We start from the raw sequence: 22,543 nt of genomic DNA, 5'->3' as shown, positions 1-22,543 counted from the left end.
ATAATAGGGTTTTGAGGACAGACTGGATGATACCATGCATCATTTTTTGTCCTACTTCTCTTTGCCAGGATGAAATATTTCAATGGCAATGTCCGATATTTTTTTTCAAACAACGGACAAAAGGCTTAATTACTTGATGTATTGTTTCAGAATTCAAAGTGTCAGTTTAACGTTTTGACACGAGGTCACTTTTTGTTTCAGCTGCCTGAATTGCCTTCCCTCGTTTTAATTGATATAAAAAAAATAAAACCTCTTTTGTAATATTGAGGCCAATGTGAAAATAGTCTTCCTGATCCTAAGTGGTCACCTCGAGACCTGTAAGTAACCTGATGGTATTATTTTTTATTGTTAGTTTTATCTTTTTATATGTTTATATTTTTTCTCAATAAAGTATGTATGACATAATACTATAATTAGTAGAGAAAATAATGTAATCTAAATTAAAAATAGCAATAATTGTAATGCTCAGTTTTTCATTTCTTCTTCGCTTCGCTCTTATATAGATCTTATATATACCTATTTTTCTTTAGATATATAAAAAATCAAAGCCATTCAAATTTTGTTCATTGTATTAAATATTTAGATAACATTATTTTTATAAAGTTAAATTGATGCCGTGCCTAGATAACAAGATTGTATTTCTAACGAGATACAACGAAATTTTTAAACACAATTCAACGAGGGTTCTAAGATTATACCAAAAAATTCATTATATAAATCAATCATTACGATCTGAATAAATATTTTTGTAAAAGACTAGACTAACCTCGTATCAAATAGTAACAAGTCATCCTTTTTTCATAAAAGAGAAAGCTGATTTCTTAGAGTCAGACATCAAGATAAATATATTATAACCTCGTATGTACCATATATATGGATAATTTAAGACACAAAGAACATCGAAGTGGATAAAATAAGGAGGGAATAGCCTGTAAACGTCGCACTGCTGGCCTAAGGCCCCTCCCCTTTTGAGTAGAACATTTGAAGCTCATTCCACCATTTAGCTACAATACTGTCCGTTTTTCTTTACCTTTGAGGACAACTCCTAACCAGTAATTAAGCATGAAAATTCAGTAGTCCTTGCCTGGGTTTGAACCCATACTCACTCTCCTAAAATACAGATAAAATATGCTTAGACCCTGTAAATGTACTTTTTGAGCCCACGCTGGGCTAAGGGAGAATAAACTTTTAAGGAAATTGTTTATTAGTATTGTATTATGTTTCCTAAATAAATAATAAGAATCATATGAAAATTCAGCCCAGATTTCAACCAAAACTTCGGTTAATTTATGGTTGACTTCTTCACTTGTTCACCTCGGCTACAATTTAAATTTACATTAAATAAACGCGATGTACGATTCATAAATATTTGATTTTGACCCTATCATCATTTATCCATTTCAGGCTCCAATACGTGAGAAGCATACAAGGCATATTAAATTCAAGTCTTTCATATGTACTGAATCGTAATATTATAAAACTTGCTGAGTTTATCCATTAAAATCACGTATACGTTTTTTAGAGGTTTCTGTAAGGATTATGTATTTGTAGATTCAGATCTATATCTATCGACGATGATTAAAATTAATGTTTAAATTAAATTAACTCGATATTTTTATTAATAATTTGATAGTGGAACTCTTGGAATTCGGAAACGTGGATATTTCCATCTATTTTGTGTGATAATAAATCTACTGTACTACGTTCGAACAATTTATTTCTACTTCCAGTTCCTATCCACAGCTCTGGATTCCTTTCATATTTTTTATTCAGTCAAGCTATTCGATTTTTAAAGCTTCCTATGTGTAGCAAAAAGGATTCCAGTAAAGTAACCTTTAACCTTTGGGTTCTTTATAAAAATATAACAAAGACACTATTCATGATACTAGTAATAATTTTATAAATAACTTTTAATTTTATAGTAAGTAGCTTATAATGTATTAAGAGAATTTTCATATTTAATTACACATTTTGCTATTTAAATGTTAAATCTATTATATTATTTTTTCGATATAGATTTGTTTGATTAGTTGCAGATAATATTCTATAATCGTTAAGAATTACTGGCTGGTAAAAATTTGGACAATAAGACCTCCTTTTATTGCTGAACGATATCGTTGATCAGTAACATAATTTTAAAAAAAGAACATCGGAGTTTTACTACAATTCATATCAAATCCTCATCAAACGATCGTATTATTTATAGAAACTGAATGTTCAAGTGCAATTGCTTTGGGAATACAATTTTTACTTTTATCACAACACGAATCGCTTTATTTATAGCTTTGGGGCGTGCAAGAGTAAATTATGGAGGCTATGGTTGAGAATAATGAATTTTAAACAGAACCTCAGGCTGTTGTGTGGGAGGGAGGGGCGAAGTTTTGAGCTACAGTATACAAGTTAAACTTTAACTCGTTCAGCCATATTATGTCAAATCGAAGTTAGAACATTAAATTGTGTTATACATTAGTTAAAGTGTGAAACAATTGTACGATAAGTGACTTGATTCGACTTTTGGAACTCCTTCCTATAAATACATTTTGTTTCTAATATTTAATGCATGTTTTAAAGATTATTTAAAAGTGGCTCTTTAAAATAACAACTATTTTTTCAATATTTGTATGTCTTTAGTGAGTCTATTACGCATATATCATATACAAGATAAGCTACTAAATTTATGGTTTTATTATGAGAAGAAATTAAAAACAGATTAATTGTGTGTAGCTTAGTGGCTATAATAATTCAAGAAGTGGTATAACGATATTGCTTTTTATAATTTGATTATTAAAAAAAATATCGTTAAACCACTTTGTATAGAGTAAATGTCATTGTCGTCATAAGAAATTATAATCATTTCTTGCACTACTGGTGCGTCAAAATCGTATATCAGTTTTAATCATCAATTTTTTAAATATCTGTCGTAAAATTCACGAATATTAAAAGTCGCTATCGTATACCAATACAATTCGCTTACAATTATAACTTGTATCGTTGAACTGCGAAACTACGCTAAGTGGTTGTAAACCTTAAGTGGGAAGTACGACAAATTACTAGCAGTTACGGGTCATAGTAGTGACTGAATATAATGGTATTTACATAGTTGTACGCTTGCTGCTGTCTATCGCTATATAGGCTTAAAATTTTGCAACGGATTTCGAAGCGGTTTTTTTAATAGATTGAGTGACTCGAGAGGAAGGTTTTTGTATATAATGCACGGACAATATAGTTAAGAAACACTGATAATTTAGACATCTCTACTATATTTTGTATCAGCATTGCACCCGTGCGAAGCCGGGTTGAGTCGCATTATATAAAGTGACAAGTTCTTACCAGACTCTTGGGTTGGCGTTCCTCATTGCATGGACTCGTGCACTCACTGCAGTCACATCCACACGCCTTGCTAGCTGTATCCTCGCTGTGCTGTGATAACACTCGACCAAATACACCAAATACAGCAGTAGCACGAAGGCGATTGGAATGTAAGCGTAGCCGACATCGCAGGGCGATTCCCGAACTGTCCTTTTTATTGGGTACCTGATGGACATAAAACTGTTAGTTGATTAGACAGTAGACGCGATTAGTCAAGCTTTTTTATTAAAAAATAACCCATTTAGCTTAGCTAGATTCAAAAGGAAGTTGATTTGATGAAAATATTCTACAAAAAATATTTTTTCCTTAACAAAAAATCGATATTATAACATTGCTATCAGAAACAAAAATCGTATAAGTATCTTGGGCTACTGTTATAAAGCTTATATTATTATAAACTTCACATAACAATTAAATACATATAATATATATGTATGTGATTGTTATGTGTAACAAATGGTATAAATTGATAGAGTATAAATAATAATTGAAGAGTTCATTTAAGTTCTTATGTAGTTTGTTTGTATAGGACTCGCATCCAATTTTTCTTATTCTATTATACCATGGTTTCTTTTTGACAACAAAATCTAAAAGTATACAAAGTATCTTAATATTAATGGAAAAGATGAAATTTCATTTTTTTTATACGAATAGCCAGATTATTATATAAAAACAAAAGAAAAAAAGGTTTTCATAAAATATATTATTTATTAACTTTCAATAATATCAATAGATAAACATAGCCGTTAATTTTTAGTAATTTAGACAATTAATACTCATGAGACATAATGAGATATTTCAAATAATGTAAAAAATCTCGGGCGCGTGCTAACAGAAGCTCATTTTTCGTACGTACTATATCATGTTAGATTCATTTAAATTCTTCAAATATTTCTATGTCAAAGTTTTTAATTAAAGTGTGAGCTAAGGTCAATGAGATCATTTTAAAACGAAATTAATTTAATAGCAAATCCTCTTTCATATAGAAGTGAATACTTGCTAAATTGACAGTTGCAAATTACCAAATCTAATGAGAAGCTACAGAGGTACATATATGAAGTTTTTGGCGTAGCAGTATCAATGTACAATACATAGTAGGTATTATACATTGGATAATTGTTTTAGAAAATATTTAAAGCACCTGCCAGCCCTACTCTAACCATACTTGGACTAAATAAAAACGCTTGTTTAATGATTATTCTTTTAAAGATAAAATAGCAGTTATTTGTAAAGCTTAAATGAAATGAAAGAGCAATTTTTAAGTAGTGCTTTAGCTTTCTAGCTATACGTCCCTGCACTGCACTGCACGTAGTCTACTGCAGTATAATAGCGTACTTGAGTCAGTCTAGTTTCCCAACTCAGCGTGCTATCGTCAATTACTTAGAATGACTTGATTACGTTTTATGTTTAACTATATGTAGCCCAATCACTGTTCTTTTTAATTAAAAAAGACTCATTCCAAATGTTGATCACTTAATTTTAATGTAATCCATACTGGTGTACGATGTGACTGAGTGCAAACATTTAATTATACACTAACTATCGAACCACGCAATCTTCTCATCCTTACTGTTTTACAAAACAATAGTTCGTATGTAGCATTTATAATAATAATAATAATAAATACTCTTTATTGTACACCAATAATAAAAGACAAGGCAAATGGGTAACATGTTGAGTAGATGTACAAAGGCGGTCTTATCGCTACGGTAGCAATTTCTTCCAGACAACCTTTGGGCATAGGACTGAAAAAAAAATGGAAGCGGTTTGGAGGCGTACAAAAGTTATAAATTAATTGACTAAAATATATTACATACGAATCAATATATATCAATATGGAAAAAATATATTAATATATAATAATAGATATAAATGAAATATATACATACATACACATGCATATACATACACATACATACATATACATATACATATACATATACATATACATATACATATACATATACATATACATATACATATACATATACATATACATATACATATACATATACATATACATATACATATACATATACATATACATATACATATACATATACATATACATATACATATACATATACATATACATATACATATACATATACATATACATATACATATACATATACATATACATATACATATACATATACATATACATATACATATACATATACATATACATATACATATACATATACATATACATATACATATACATATACATATACATATACATATACATATACATATACATATACATATACATATACATATACATATACATATACATATACATATACATATACATATACATATACATATACATATACATATACATATACATATACATATACATATACATTTACATATACATATACATATACATACATATTAACAAAAGTGTAAAATAAGTTGGATCGGAGGGAACGTTCGTGGGTGTCACAGAGGAACTCAAAGCGCTCTTTAAGGTAAAAAGGGAACTCAAAGCGCTCTTTAAGGTAAAAAGGTGTGTCAGGATGAAAAAGTACACAGTAAAGTAAGGAAAGGATATGCGTATTCCTGCGAAAGCGAATTGGAAGCCACTTGAGCTTATTACGAAGTTCGGAGATGTGGTCATATTTGCGAAGACCAAATATGAACCGAATGCAAAGATTTTGAAGGCGCTCAAGTTTATTTAATTGCTCCTCTTTAAGATCGAGAAAGCAAGTATCAGCATAGTCAAGAATGGGTAATAGGAGAGTTTGTGCCAATGCAATTTTAGTAGGCAATGGAAGAAAATACTGCAGCCGGCGAAGAGAGCCCATGGCTGCAAATAATTTCCTACTAAGCTCGCCTACCTGCGGCGACCAAGAGAGATACCGGTCAAAGACGACGACAAGGTTTTTTACCTTATCGCTAAAATTAATAGTCGTGTTGTTAAATCTAACTAGTGGAACAAGTGACCAATCTATACGACAGACCATTTTGGGACTTCCAATTATTATGACTTGACTTTTTGATGGGTTGATATTTAAACCAAAGGAGATACTCCATTTGTAAATGCCTTGCAAGTCATTGTTTAAATTTGTTATGGCCGTTGGTAAGTCAGTTAGTTTTGTGTGGGAGTAAATTTGGAGATCGTCTGCATACAAGTGGTAGAGAGAAGAGATATGTTGACTTATTGAATTGATAAAAATAGATTTAGACATTTATTTCAACATCCTATTAATATGAGGTGGAAATCTTAGACAATAATAGAGTTTAAATGAAACTAATTATAACGGATGAATCGCGTATATTAATTATTTTTTTAAACATCCCGACGTTTCGAGCACTTTGCAGTGTTCGTGGTCACGGGTAGACTACCCGTAAAAAATAATTAATATACGCGATTCATCCGTTATAATTAGTTTCATTTAAATGTGTAATAATCGCGAAAATTTAAGACAACATTAAATAATAGAGTTGCTATTTTGACTTAAAAAGTAAACAGTTCTATAATTTTTAAGTAGTTAATTATGATTGTTTTCATATTGTAATATTTATAACAGCTTTGGTTCTAAAAATATTAGTGGTCAGTTTCGTTCATTACATAATTAATAGGATTGAAAGTTGTCACATTATTGACGTTTAATCAAAAAAGTTCTGTATAATACAGAAGATATAAATGTTTCAACATCAATAGGTAATGGGCGACAGTAGCCACTCGTGTAAGTTGTATCGAAAATGAAATGTAAAACAGTTTTTTTTCAAATTAAAAAATTGCAATTAACTATTATTTATTGAATACAATTTAGTATAACAATTTAAGAATGAAACGGTCGTGGCGCGCGGCAATGGGAAAAGCCGTATATTTTCTCTTTGTAAAGCCTAGACTGGTTCAAAAACGGAATATACACATAAATTTGCTACGAAAGTGCTGCAATTAAGTAATTTTATGTATAGGCATTTCTGTTTCAGTATTAATATATAACAAATATTGCGGTTAGTAGTCGTCACGACGAGCTATATATCAATAACATATAATAAACAAACTATATATAATGTATACATATATATTATATTAATTCTATAAACTAAACTAATTCCCTATAATTTATAACCAGTGTATTCGGAAATTATAAACAAAGAAAACATACTTCTAAAATATTAATATTAGTATGATATGTATAAGAGTGACACTGAGTACCCTTTCTTACAAGGGAGAGAGCATAGTGACGTCATATCGTATCCAAATATAGAAATCTTTCTCAAAGAAATATGTGACTTTAAGAAAATAATAAGCATTACACTGTACTTCTTTCTTTATAAGCGATACAAAGTTTAATAAAATATTACTTTACATAAGAAATTTAAATGGATGTAGAATGCAGTTTTTCTTTTTATCAAAACCATCGAATTTCTTACCAATGGATGCCTTGTGTGTTTTAATTAAATGTCAGTTTCACAGTCACAAAATTAATCGACGACCTCCGTGGTCGAGTGGTGTGTACACCGGTTTTCATGGGTACGCTACTCTGAGGTCCCGGGTTCGATTCCCGGCCGAGTCGATGTAGATTACCATTAGTTTTCTATGTCGTCTTGGGTCTGGTTGTTTGTGGTACCGTCGTTACTTCTGATTTCCATAACACAAGTGCTTCAGCTACTTACATTGGGATCAGAGTAATGTATGTGATGTTGTCTCATATTTATTTTATTATTTATTTAATCCCAATTTAAAATAGTTCGTCATAGTATATTCTACTTTCAAGGTAAAAATAAATCAAAGGCGGATGTTAACATTAAAGGCGGAGATCTACTTTCACTAATCAACTTTCGCAAGCCTGAACTACGAACTTGGAAAACTAGGAACTTGTGTAACACGTAAATATTCAAGGGTAATTTAAATAATTCCTAACCAGTTTCTACTGAGTGTAGTACATGTACCTATATCTATACATATAATGAAATAAGAGTGTCTGTTTGTAATAATAAAATAATCGCTTTCTACTAAATGCAAATGAATGGGTACATATACCAAAATATATATTTTTACAATTTTTGTCTGTCTGTTTGTTTCAGCTAATCTCTAGAACGGTTCGACCGATTTTGACGGGATATTCCCTGTCAGAAAGCTGATGTAATAAGAATTAACTTAGGCGAAACAATTAATTTTTTGTTAAATTCAAGCGCGTTCAAAGTCGCGGGCACTTCTAATTATGTTCTATTCCGACCATCAAATCAAAGATTTTAGGGTCCAGAGTAATTAAAATTGTACATTTTTTTACCCAATAAATATAAGGAGATCTATACTCACGTATTTAGATCAATAAGTTCTCTGTCGATTTCAGCAGTGCTGCACCAAGTTACCGAGGCCAGACAGCCGACGATCATCAGCGTGAGGAGAAAGCACTTCCAGTTTCCCTCTCGTCTCAGCACGCCACCGATACTTTGTTGTCGAGGGCGCTGTATAAAGAAAAAAATATATTACTTAAGAAACTTTTTTAATACCAACTTGTAAACTAGGTATATTTTTTATGCTTTAATGCACAACAAGTAAAGAACAAAAGACAACATAAGTAAAACAAAAATAAATTAGGATATTAAAAAGGATATTAATTAATACAACGACATCAGTAGACTTATCCCTTACAGCAATGAGTAAATGTTGTACCTCAATTTTTTAAAAAATAAAACGTACTATTGCGTTTTTTAAGTTAGAAAGTACCATTCGCTTATTCTGGTTTAAAACCTAATCAAAAATATGACAACGATATCCCATGAGTACAAAAAAAAAACACGAAATGGAATATTTTCATTAAGGTATTCAATCAATATTTTATCATCCAATAAATGCCTAAATAACTCTACCAGGGCTGTGATGTGAAGGTATGTTTACGCTGTCCACGGAATAAGTTGACATAGGCCGCGCAAAACGAATCGTATAGACCAAGCCCTGTTTACACACCCCTAATAATGTGACCTACGGTTCCCAAGAGACAAATATTTTTCAGTCCGTTGGAGTTTTTGAGACAAAAAACGTTTTATCAAAAGCGACGTTGAAAGATTAGAGAGTAAATTACTTTTGAGAGTTTCTTTTATCAAACATTTAGATTCCACACTTTCCGAACAATTTTATTTGTAATTAATGTTATTGTATATTGCATTGTCCAGTCAAATTAACAGAAAATTAGTTCAGATGATTAAAAATTTAATAGCTTTGAAATAAGTAATTCGATTCAACGCTTTGCTTAATAGCTTTAGGAAATAAACAGGAAAGATTTGTAATATTATATTTATATAAATGATATAGATTTACACAAAAATATTTAATATATACAGACAACAATATCAGTTAAAGTTAGTCATGATTTCTAATATTCAATACTAAAAGAGTAAATATTTTTTTTGTATATATTCTAGAATTGTGAATATAATATTTGAATTTAATCAAACATGATGAAGTAGAACTGATATGGGCTGTTGCATATATATAGTTCTAGCTAGCAGTCCCGGCTATGTTCGGGTGCAATAAAGATCTACATAAAACCATACCATACATTTATATTAGTTTTCATATATGTCTTTCTGACAGCTTCAACGATTACAGTCATATTTCAGCGAATATACAAACAACTTTAATGAATGAATCACTTCGACCATTAGTGAACACCGAGCAAAAATCCGTTCGGTAGTTTTTACGTCGACTCAGACGCGATGAGAGGACTTTTACCATATACATATATGTATAACTAAATCGAAGGTTTCACGTTAAAATCTCGGCATGCTGAGTCATGATTTGAATAGACCACTGAACGTGATCGAATTTTATCTTACCCGACTAAGTTGGCTCGTTAGTGACTTGTATTTATGAGGTTGCAAATTTTAATATCCTGGATTTTTTATAGCACGAAGGACGAGCATATGAGCTACCTGATGGTAAGTGATCACCACCACCCATAAACAATGGCGTTGTAAGAAATATTAACCATTCGTTGCATTACCGATGCACCATCAAGCTTGACTAAGATGTTATGTCTTGTGTTTTTAGTTGCACTTCTCCCTTCAAACCGAACACAACAATACTGAATACTGTTGTTTAGCAGTGGAATATTTGTTGAGTAGGTGGTACCTACCCAGATGGGCTTATACGAAGCTCTACCACAAATATATATAAAAGTAATTTTTTTTTTCATGTCAATAAAAATATAACCCTTATAATAAATAATCGTTTAGCCTTTAGAAGTTGTCAATGTTTACTTACTCGCACTTCTGAAAGTACTATACGTTCTGAGGCTGATCTTATTTCAATCGAGTGAGATACTATCGGATAAAGAAAGTAAAGTCAAGTGAGTGTGTACTTGTACTCTTTAACACTTTCTACTAGACTAAAAATCAATCATGACAAGATAGTCACAATCATTGGTCTAAAATATATTATTGAAATATGGTAAATGTACATACATTCGACCTCCGTGGTCGAGTAGTGTGTACACCGGTTTTCATGGATACGCCACTGCGAAGTCCGGGTTCGATTCCAAGCAGAAGCGATTTAGAAAAGGTTCATTAGTTTTCTATGTTGTCTTGGCCTGGGTGTTAGTGGTACTATCGTTACTTCTGATTTTCCATAACACAAGTGCTTTAGCTACTTATTTGTATACAACCTAAACGAACAAAGTCGTAAGGAAAGAAATAAAAAACTTTATAACTAGAGCTAGTATCTCCCATGCCTCGTTTGTAATAATCAATATTCATATTTAAATTAATTTAAATGTTCCGATTGTTTTAAATGTAATGCTGTAACTCTGTCGTAACAGTATTACGAGTATTAAATTTAAGTTTTGTCCAGACAAATATCAAATAATACAATTCATTGTTTGAAGATTAACAAAGCGTTTATCTAGACTCGAACAATATTCAAACAGATTAAATTTAAATCAGAGAAGTAAATTTTAAGATGACAAGAGATTAACGAGGTTTTATCAATTATAATGAGTGGAAACCGATTAAACTTAAGCAATTGTTTTATTATATTAGAATCTGTATCAAGTATGTTTTTAATAATTAACGTCATGGAAAATATTAATCCATAACTATCCAACCTGATTTTATGGACATATAAACTTTATTACCTAAGGTTTATATCTTTTGTTTTTCTGATTACACTGGATTAATCGTATGAAATATTAATGATTGGGTATTACGTAGGAGGCCAGCACTAATCCCTATCATCCGAAAATACTCGTGTATTACGTACTCAATGATTGACGCAAGAAAAAACAATTAATTCGTTCCACAATTTATATATTTCAATAGACAACGAACCATTGACTACTTTTACTTTGACTCCGATATATTTTGTTTTATTCGCTTTCAAAGCTCTGTAAAAACAGCTAACCAAAGCGATTGAGTGGCTCTTAGAAAATATAACATAGCGACGTTCCCGGGAATATCAGCGATGACATTTATTTTTTATGTTCAACGAATCAGAATGATTATATAAATGATAATTGTAAGCTAACTTTGATTCAATGTCTTAAAGTATTATTTTTCAATTTATTTTTAATTAACAATAAAAGATTATTGACTATTGATTGAAAAATAAAAAAAAATTGATCCCGCTGAGTTTCTTTCACTGGTTCTTCTCAGGTCTGATGTGTTAAACTCCGAATCGGTGGTAGATTTTTTGATTATCAATAGGAAAGTGTAATCAGAAAATGTAATCACTTCTATTTTGAATAAAGATTTTTGACTTTGAATTTGCCGGTAATTATAGGTATTTTGTGGATGGCAACAAAAATGTATGTGGCTTTGATTCATTCGGTTTTGAGCGGCGAAGGAAAAAAATGTAAAGTCAATAAAAAATGAATAAAGTCATTGTGATCATTACGGAGTTTCATTTTGGACTTATTTTGTTAAGTTTGCACAATAGTTACTTTTATGAAAATGAGAGTGTACTGACATTCTTTTTGCTTTGATTACTTTGATGACTTTTCGGGTGTTCAATACTAACTTTTAGATTTTGCTTAATTGAATAAATCGATATCGTTATTTACGCTTAAAATGTTCTATAGAACAGCCGAATATTCCATCGCTTTTCCAATTGTGAAAGGTAAGCAAAAAGATTATCCTACCAGTAACATATGCGCATAATGATGTATGAAAAGAGGTTTATTTAGATAAATATGACAAAGTCAAACGTCAATAAGTAAGACCGTATGGATTACATTAGTGTCTTTATTTGTTTTATTAAAAAATATCAAGAAATACATTGTCCTTGCATTAAGTTCTGAAACGAGAAATATTAAATGTTATTTTTTTAACGTAAAGAATTTATATATACTTAAATAATATATTATATTTCTATCAAAATAAAAATAAAGACTAATTAGTCTAGTCATTTAATGTAATATAAAACTTAATGACGAATTATTCTTGCATCCTATCAAACAAATACATCTACATGTAAGGTTAATTAGCCAATATATTATATTATGATGTATTTATTTAATACTATGTAATATATACACTAATAACTTTTTAAATTCATGAGTTATAACTGGCCATAGTCACATAATGACTTTAATTATGTAACTATGGCAACGGAAAAATAAAGAAGAGGAGACTGGACATTCTTTGGTGAAATATATATTTTTTTAATGTTGAAATGTGAATAATAAAATTTTAATAACAAAAATAATCGAATTTACTTGGAGATAATCTTAGATCCTTTTATCTCAGAAGTGGATAAAGGTATTGCGCCCACAATATTCAGTAAATATTGCCGATAACTAATCATCAATTATAAGAGTTGCATAGATATTGTCGTTAAGTATCTCCGTAACAATGGATGAAGTTACTAAAAAAAGCGAGCACAGGCAGCGAAAACGTCGTCGTGATCGAAGCGGAATGCACGAGCAACGAAAAATGCGATCGAACGATTGTTCCTTGGGATTTCTTCGTGCTAAAAGTCGCAGTGTTCGCGAACAGTACGTCGTGATGAATCGAACCGGAGACGCAGCCGTGGCCGACGTCGCAGTCGGAGCAGCAGCTGTAAGCGACAGAATCGACGTCGCCTCAGCCGGGACTCGGATGGCAGATCCAACAGGAATGATCGTGGCGGGCGCTCAGAGTCTAGCAGCGAGCGTCATACACCTTCAGTTTCTGGCGATCGACGTCGCAGCCTTCGCCGGGGCTCCGCCGGAAGATGCAGCGGGACAGGCCGCAGCGGACGCTTAGAGTGCAGCGGCGAGCGTCGTGCACCTCCAGCTTCTGGTCACGTGAGTACTACTAATGTTCTTAATAATGACACACAAGTGATTCTTGCCTCATTAGTAGAACTCTTAGCCAAAAGTCGATCCCAGAGTAATAAATTTCCTATGCTCGGTAATGTGATTCCCGATTTTGACCCTATGGTCAAGAGCCAGACCATGTCTATGTGGATCAAAAAGGTTGAAGAGTGTGCGAGGCTTTACGGTTGGGGGGAAGAGCAGATCATTCACTACGCATTGCCTAAACTGACAGGGGTTGCGAAGACGTGGTATCAAGCTCTACCATCCATGTCGTATTCGTGGCCTGAATGGAAAACCAAGTTAGAGGAATCATTTCCAACTAGTGAAGACTATGCTGAGTTATTGACTGAGATGCTATCAAAACGTGTCAAATTTAACGACTCTTTGGAACATTACTTTTATGAAAAAATTAATTTATTAAATAGATGTGAAATACGGGGTAAACGAGCGGTAGATTGTTTACTGTACGGTATTGAGGATCGATCCTTGAGGTTAGGTGCAAAAGCTGTAAAGTATCAAGAACCTGAACAAATTCTAAAATATTTTCAATCAATTAAGCAGCAACCTCGCGAATTTGTCAAAAATATAATGAATCAAGATAAGCGTAATAATATTACCTCCTCGATGTCTATAAATAATGCACGGCAAATGACAAGTAACAGCGAAAATAGGACCCTTAGATCTCAAAATAGTACGTCAATTGTATGTTTTAATTGCAATGAAGCTGGGCATATTAGTTCTAGATGCTTGAAAAATATATTAAAATGTAATGTTTGTAATAGATTAGGTCACTTGTCTACCTATTGTCCTAGACTACCTTCCGATTCTATTAGTAAGGATGATAAATCTAATGATACAGATGCATAAGTACGACTAATGACAATAAATGTTTAATGCTGTAAAAAAATCAACGGTGAACTTATTCAATGTTACGTCAATTTAGGTAGCCAATGTACTGTTGATTCAACACAGTGAGGCAGTTAGGATAGGAATTGCGTGGACTGATAATAACTTACCAACCATGAAGGGTATATAGGTAATAGCATAGTGATGCCTTTGGGTGTCCCTGACGTAACGATACAAATTCAGGACATCGTGGAAGAAGTCAATGCGTATATTCTACAAATTCCTTACTATTTACGCGAGATTGTTCAGTTAAATTGTAATTTAAAAACCGATGTTATTTTACATTCTAAAGAAATGTTTGCATTACCATGTATTTCCACGAATAAGTATTTGAGGTCGATTCGCATTAGTGGTTCTATACGAGGTACGTTGAATAACGAATATTATTTGATGCCGGGTGAGTATAATATAGATTGACAGGAGTAAAATACTGGTACAAAACTTTAGTGATAATACGATTTGTTTAAGTCAGAGCTCATTGGTTACACGTGCTGCTTGCATTGGAAATCACTTAAGTTTAAATTAATTGGATTTTAATAATCCTAAGACTAGTTCATCTATTAATCACGATAAGCAACTTAGTGAGGATGAAATTAACAGACTTAAAAAGATACTTAAAAGTTATGATACATGTTTCTCAGTAAATTTACGTGACTTAGAGTTGAATAATGTGGTTCAAATGGAAATAGACTTGAATGATACGCAACCAGTAGTTTACCGCCCGTACAGACTCTCTTTTTCGGAACGTTGGTTAGTTCAATTCATGGTGAAGGAAATAAAAGACGCAGGACTTAACCTTAAATTAAAGAAATGCAGTTTCCTTTATACTGAACTAGACTTTTTAGGATTTCAAGTAAGTGGTCAAGGGATACGTTCAGGAACGCGAAAAACGTTAGCTATAACTATACATAACTTCACAACCCCGCGAAATGTTATGATGTCGAGCGCTTTATTGGCCTGGCTAGTTTTTTTTTGTCAATTTCTGAAAGACTTTACGCTTATCGCCCCTTCATTAACAGACCTACTTAGGCCTAAATTTGGATGGAAATGGACGACTGAACAATCTGAATCGTTGAGAATATTAAAAGCAAAGTTAGTTGAACGTCCAATATTAATGTTATATATAAGCCGAAATGCACACAGATGCATCAAAAATAGGCATTGCTGAAATTCACCTAATCGATACAGACGGTTTACTGAGGCCTGTAACGTATATATATATATATATATATATATATATATAATATATAACGTATATATTATAGCTGTAAAACTTCAGTCGATGAACAAAAGATTCATTGCTTAGAATTAGAAAATTTAGCAGTTATCGCATAATTGAATCGCTTTCGGGTTTATTTACTAGATATATAAGATTTATGCGTGGATGAATTATAAAGGTTACTCCAGTGATAACAGTGACAGTGACTAGAGTGAGAGTTCAGAAATTAGAGAGTTAGAGATTTAGAGAAAGAATAATAAGTATAAAACAAAATATATATTTTTTTAAATATTATTTTATAATGATAATAATAATATAACATGGATTGTTTTTTAATAAGTGTGTAATGCAATAAACAATTGATTATTTACGATTATTATTTTCAGTTGATCAAATTCCTACAATATTATTATTATTATTTTTTTGAGATTTGAGTTAATGATTTTAAGTAGTGTGTGTCATTACTAAGAATGTTGATATTTTGATGTAAATTTGAAACATATGAGCAATCCGTGCAGATAATGAATGGCATTCAGAAATGGATGTCGCACATATGATTGCAAGATAGTTTTTAAGGCCTGAGCGTAAGTTGTCATGACTGGTCAGTGCAGAAAATGAATGGCACCAAGATAACGGTGTCGCACAGATGACCTTAGACTGTGACAATTTCGCAAGAAAAAGAAATAGAGAATGAGAATGAAGTATTATTAATGAAATTGAATTATGATACAGATTTGTGATTATGATAATGATTATATAATGAGAATATGATACATGAATATGATGTACTAAATGAATTCGAAATGTGATTATGGATTATGTATATTTATATATATTATACTGATTTTGACATAGATTTTCAGGTTGTTATGTTTAATATGCAATTAATAAATTTATATCATTTGTATAAATAGCCTAAAAATTTACAGTATTGATGTTACGATTTGTAATTAACTTTTACCCGCCCTATGTGATGTCTTTGGGTCAATGTATGTTCTATATATTATCATTAATTGTATACCTTAATTAAGCTAGTATTATTCTGTTTATTTTTATTTTTTTTGCTTTTTTTTTTCCTTCCTATGTAAAATTATACGAGCTAGTGGGAGGACCCACTAAGATAGGATGGCCGAGCTGTAAGGTTAATTAGCCAATATATTATATTATGATGTATTTATTTAATACTATGTAATATATACACAAATAACTTTTTAAATTCATGAGTTATAACTGGCCATAGTCACATAATGACTTTAATTATGTAACTATGGCAACGGAAAAATAAAGAAGAGGAGACTGGACATTCTTTGGTGAAATATATATTTTTTTAATGTTGAAATGTGAATAATAAAATTTTAATAACAAAAATAATCGAATTTACTTGGAGATAATCTTAGATCCTTTTATACAGAATTAAGTAAAATGCTTATATTTAACAAAATGTTTGCATAACAAAACCCTATGGATTAAATACGTCCATATTTGAAGATGACCCGCCCTAGCGCTGTGATTCATCAGAAACGTTCATTGCATTTCTTTTTGACTGCTCAATGGAATTGGTTGGGGCTTAGTTGGAGTGTAAAATCTCACTAGTTGAAGGTGCTTCTATTCGATTTTAGAGTATTTTTATACTGTCTGTTATCCAAAGGACTTAATGCATTTCTTTCATACGTATGGTCAGTTATACATTTTATCGGTTATATATTTTTATATCGACTAACTAATTTATCAAAAGACAGGTACAAAGTATGAAAATTAGGGATGAAAAATTAGTCAGTAAGTCAAAGAAGACGGCAATATTTAGCTTAACAGCGTTTATATATAATGCCGTCCACGTTTAGTTAGAATGGTTCTTTTATAAATCATGTCTAATTGGGATCCAATCAATGCGTAATGGCGTCGCCTATTTAGTCGTTGAACGAAGGTTAATCTGCTGTCTATAAAATAAAACTCTCGATTTTAACGTAATCCTTTTTAATTGATAATTAGGTGTATCTGGTAAAGTAGAAATCTACCTTATTACAAGTATTTATAATTTAACCAATTAATACAATTTTAAAAATATACATCAATTTACTCTCAATGTCTTCATTCATCTCATTAACTTGGTGGTAGGGCTTTGTGTAAGCCCGTCTGGGTAGGTACAACCCACTTATCAGTTATTCTACCGCCAAACAACAGTACTCAGTATTGTTGTGTTCCGGTTTGAAGGGTGAGTGAGCCAGTGTAACAACAGGCACAAGGGACATAACATCTTAGTTCCCTAGGTTGGTGGCGCATTGACTTTGTAAGGAATAGTTAAATTTTTCTTACAGCGTCATTGTCTATGGGTCACACTCACCATCATATGCTCGCTGTGGCCCATATGCTCGACCGCCAAACAAACTAAAAAAAAACTCGGGTTCCGTTGGTTCGGTCTGATGACAATAGAAGAAAATGAAAAGATGAAAATATAATTTTATTCTTCTTTTAATAATAAGAAGTCGTATAATATTACTACTATTTTTCAGTTGTATTCGTAAAATTAGAAATTTTAATTTATTTATAAAACGGGATTATTTTTAATTATAAATAAGCTCTACTCTCTACGTTCCAAATAGATAATATAAGGATTTAAACACTCATTTGCTTATTGACAAGATTCCTTTCAATAAAGCTGTAATTACAACGGCTTATTCATCTTGTATAGCTCAACTCAGTAATACAAAGTATTATTGTTTCATCACTGAACATCCAATAAGTGGCTGGTACCTATGTTAGCGAGGCTTTACCAAGTTCTATCCTATATATGGATAATAATTTAAGTAGTAATGCCGAGAAATGCTCATACTCCACATAAAGCAAATATTTTTGCGAAATTTCTGTCACGGTATGAAATAAATCGTATTCCCGGTATTGAAATATTTCCATGCAAGAGAAGAGAGTTTTAATAAAATGTCTCCCACAAGCTTTGACCTGTTCGCTGCGGGATTCAAAAGGCTTCAAAATCGTAATTCAGCTGCCATTTATAAGCGATGCCTTGATTAAATTTATTTATGCTGAAATTGTTTTATTTTAAATCCATAATTTTACCAAAAAGAAGCTTCTGTTCGTGATTACGCCTGCGTATAAGAGGCGGGGCAGGTGAGGTAGCTATGAGGTAACCTAAGCGATAAGGATATTTCTGTCCCAATTCTCATTCAAACCCGTTCAGTATTTGCCCGTGAAAGAAATAAATATCCAATTCCACAAACTTTGGCGCTTATAATAATAGATTTAAATAATAAAACTTACATTTAAACGAATGTTTGTGGCGATACATTCATTTCGTCTGATTTATTACGATACATTTTATACGAATATTTATAGTCTTTAGTTTTTTAGACGCCGCAAAATATATTTAGGGTTGAATTATTTCGCACGAAAATAAATGTGTTATTTCGCAATTTGCCGTAATTTCAATACAGCCTACGTTACAAATATGTAGATAATATACGGAACTTACTCTAACACGAACCAGCAACTTGAGCTCCACAAATTGCATGAGCAAGAATCGAAGCAGAAACATTTAACGTAGATACCAAGTTCTGAATTCAAGTTCACATATTAATCAATATTCAAAATCAAAATGAACTTTATACAAGTAGGCTTTTATAAGCACTTTTGAATAGTCATTTTACAATTAAGTGAAGCTACCACCGGTTCGGAAAGTAGATTCTACCGAGAAGAACCGGCAAGAAAAAAAGTAGTTACTCTTTTTTAACATTTAAAAAATACAACGTCATGTTAATTAAATATAATTATTTAAATTAATGTATCCTGCTTGGATGTCAACAGGTATTAACTCCACGCTTTTTTATCATCTATAAAATCTTGTGTCGAATAATATGCTTTTTCTACCAATGTATTTTTTACAAACGATTTGAATTTACTAAACGGCAAAGTTAAAAATTTCTGCTGAATTTTATTATAGAAACGGATACCTTGCCCCAAGGAGGATTTATTGACTTTGCGGAGTCGGAAACTTGGCGTTATAAGCTTATCCTTACTCCTAGTTCACATACAATGATTATCACTGATTTTATCAAAGTGATCAATGTTACTGTGAATATACATAATATTGTAAATATATTGCGACGCAACAGTGAGTATTCCCACTTTGTTAAAAACATCCCAAAGAGAGTCTCTAGCTGATTTACACATTCAATGTAATTGTATACAGTTAATACACTAAAACTTATTAAATGCGTAAACGATAATGAAGACAGGTACCCTCTCTATTACCTTAAGCTTATACGATGGGATGGCAATCTGACACGATCAAGGCAGGATAACGCTTGCCAACTCATTGACTCCGGGTTGCTAATGAGAATTCCTTAGAAGAAAAATCCCAATAGCTTTTATCGAACCGACCGGGGATTTTAAGCCACGGCCTTGGGTTCTTCGACCTCATTAACTAGCGATTAGAACGAAGCACCTAACAGACGATTTAGTACAGAAATACGTCATGTATTTTAACAATGTGAACAATTCAACATTATTAAGAGATTATTATAATAACTCGTGTTCAAAGTAAATTTCTATACACTGAACCTGTTACAAAGCCATTTATTTATCGGTAATTAATTGAATTTAACGGAGTACTGGGATAAAGGATCGCACACGATACGGTATAAATATAACAGAAGCTTATTAAACGAGGCTTATAACTGAATATGGAAATTGATCCGATTTATTTAAAAAAGCAATCATGACAGTATAAAGGTACTTAACGTTTTTCTTTACATTGTTATTGTATAAATAAGATTGACGTGTTATTACTAATATATTTGTATGTGTTTGTTTGACTAAAGCAATACTTGTTTTTTTAAATAAATATCTTGATCTTTTCCAACCTTCAAAGCAATGCTTATTTTAAAATGTGTAAGTTAGTCCAGTATCTTATGATATTCGGCAACGTCTATTTTATTTCTGCTTTACTATTACAAGAACTTCTTACAAACTTCATTAAAATATCCGACTCTTTGAAAATTTTAGAATATTTTAAACGAGACGTATTTTTATATTTATAATATTCATGACATAACCCAACGCCAATTAGTGTCTTTTGAAAAGCTAGTAAAATTTTAGTGTGTGAAAAGGCGCTTAGCAATTCTAGTTAACCAAAATTCATGATGGCCCAATTTAAAAGCCCCTTTGTTCTCATTTTCGTGCATTCAAACAAAAGATACATTTCCGAGCGTAACCTCCGCGGCAAAATTTCAGGTTGGCAAGTTTTACAAACCTACAAAAGGTCGGTAAAACTAGGTCTATTTACAATGACAATCGACAATAAACTTTTAAAAAACGTCGTATCGTATTTGGGATTTAAGGCATGCTTCAAGAAATAATGCATTCCTATATGATGTACGTGTGCAGAGGAGGAAATGGGCCAAGTGATAGTAAGATGTGACCGTAGACACCACTGACCATAGACAATGCTCTATCATAAATATTAACCATTACTTATATTGCCAATGCCCTAGCCTTAGGAACGAAGATGTTATTTCCCTTGTGCCTGTAGTTTTACTTGCACTCATCCTTCAAACTAGAACACAACTTTCATATCCGATGGAACTATCCTACGTCGTAACCAACCAGAAGGGCTTGCACACAGTATAACACAATTTAAGTACATAAAAACATATTGTGCTCGTTTTAATGGGAACTTGCATCTTTTTGATTTTTTTCTATTGAGCTAACATGGCTTCTTTATACTTTTCAAACGGAAGTTTTATCTGTTTCATCAGTTCAAGTATTTTGTATGTTTATGTCCAAATATTTTAACTAATAAAAAAGCTTAATTAGTTTAATATATATACGTCTACGTAATAAGAGAATCAAATAAAATGAAAACGCGTGGGCAGAGACGTTCCAGAACAAAGCATTATTATATTTATACAAGGGCACAGTTTTTTCGCGTTTCAATTAGTAACGAGCGGAGCTTGGATAAATAGTTTTGTATTCAACAAATAGTTTAAATTATTTATACGCCCATGGCGTTTTTAAAAACTGCAATCGCTTTTCGTTTCATCCTACAAACTTTTATGCTATTTTTTCACTCATATGAGAACAAAATTACGATATGATTTTCTGTTGTCAAAGGAACTTTTTTTTTAATACAGTTATCAAAATTAATGTTATTCGGAGGTAAATTGAGAAGGAGGATTTATATTTCCTAATTACAAAAAAAAAATGAGAATTCAGTGCGACGATCATAACGAGTCGTATCTTTTTAGTCATATGCGTGAAAAAATAACATAAAAGTTTGTACGACGCGTCGAACAGACGAACGAACAGAGATTATAGTTTTTTTAGTAATTTCCAATAATTGTATGACGTTTCATTTCATGAAATTACAATGGTTACATAATTTGATAAATAAAAAGTAAACACACTATAGATAGAGAGAAAGGTATAGTGGACTACGATGTAATAGGGAATGTAGTTTTGTAACAAAACAAATCTGATCATTGTATTTCTTATTCTCTATATCTATATTTCGCAAATATTTGTTATAAAATACACTTCTCTTAAACATAGCGTCACTAAATTCCGTTAATTTAAATTTTTTACTTTGATTTGCTTCTGTACATTTCCAAAAGAAAAATCTAAAGCATGATATTAGATTATTATAAGAAAATTAGGTTCAATTAAGGCGTTGTGTTGTCGAGTTTTGTATAAATTAAATGAAAGCGTAGACACCATTCCTGTCGGTTTTAAGGTATGTTTTTTATGAACTTGGATTTTAATGATTGTTTATAAAAATATA

The 22,543-nt window shown here is 31.6% G+C and overlaps 1 protein-coding gene across 1 annotated transcript in view; it reads right to left on the bottom strand.

Annotated features, from left to right (window-relative positions):
• LOC124535871 (transmembrane protein 151B-like) overlaps positions 1-22,543 on the bottom strand; it is a 71,490-nt gene that overhangs the window by 5,053 nt on the left and 43,894 nt on the right. The window contains exons 2-3 of the mRNA XM_047112267.1: positions 8,654-8,802; positions 3,331-3,534 (exon numbers count right to left, since the gene is read on the bottom strand). Coding sequence (XP_046968223.1) covers positions 3,331-3,534; positions 8,654-8,802 — 353 coding nt within the window. The remainder of the gene's footprint in view (positions 1-3,330; positions 3,535-8,653; positions 8,803-22,543) is intronic.

This window comes from Vanessa cardui, chromosome 15, assembly GCF_905220365.1.
Source record: "Vanessa cardui chromosome 15, ilVanCard2.1, whole genome shotgun sequence".
NCBI lineage: Eukaryota > Metazoa > Arthropoda > Insecta > Lepidoptera > Nymphalidae > Vanessa > Vanessa cardui.
This window is presented reverse-complemented; position numbering and strand designations above follow the sequence as displayed.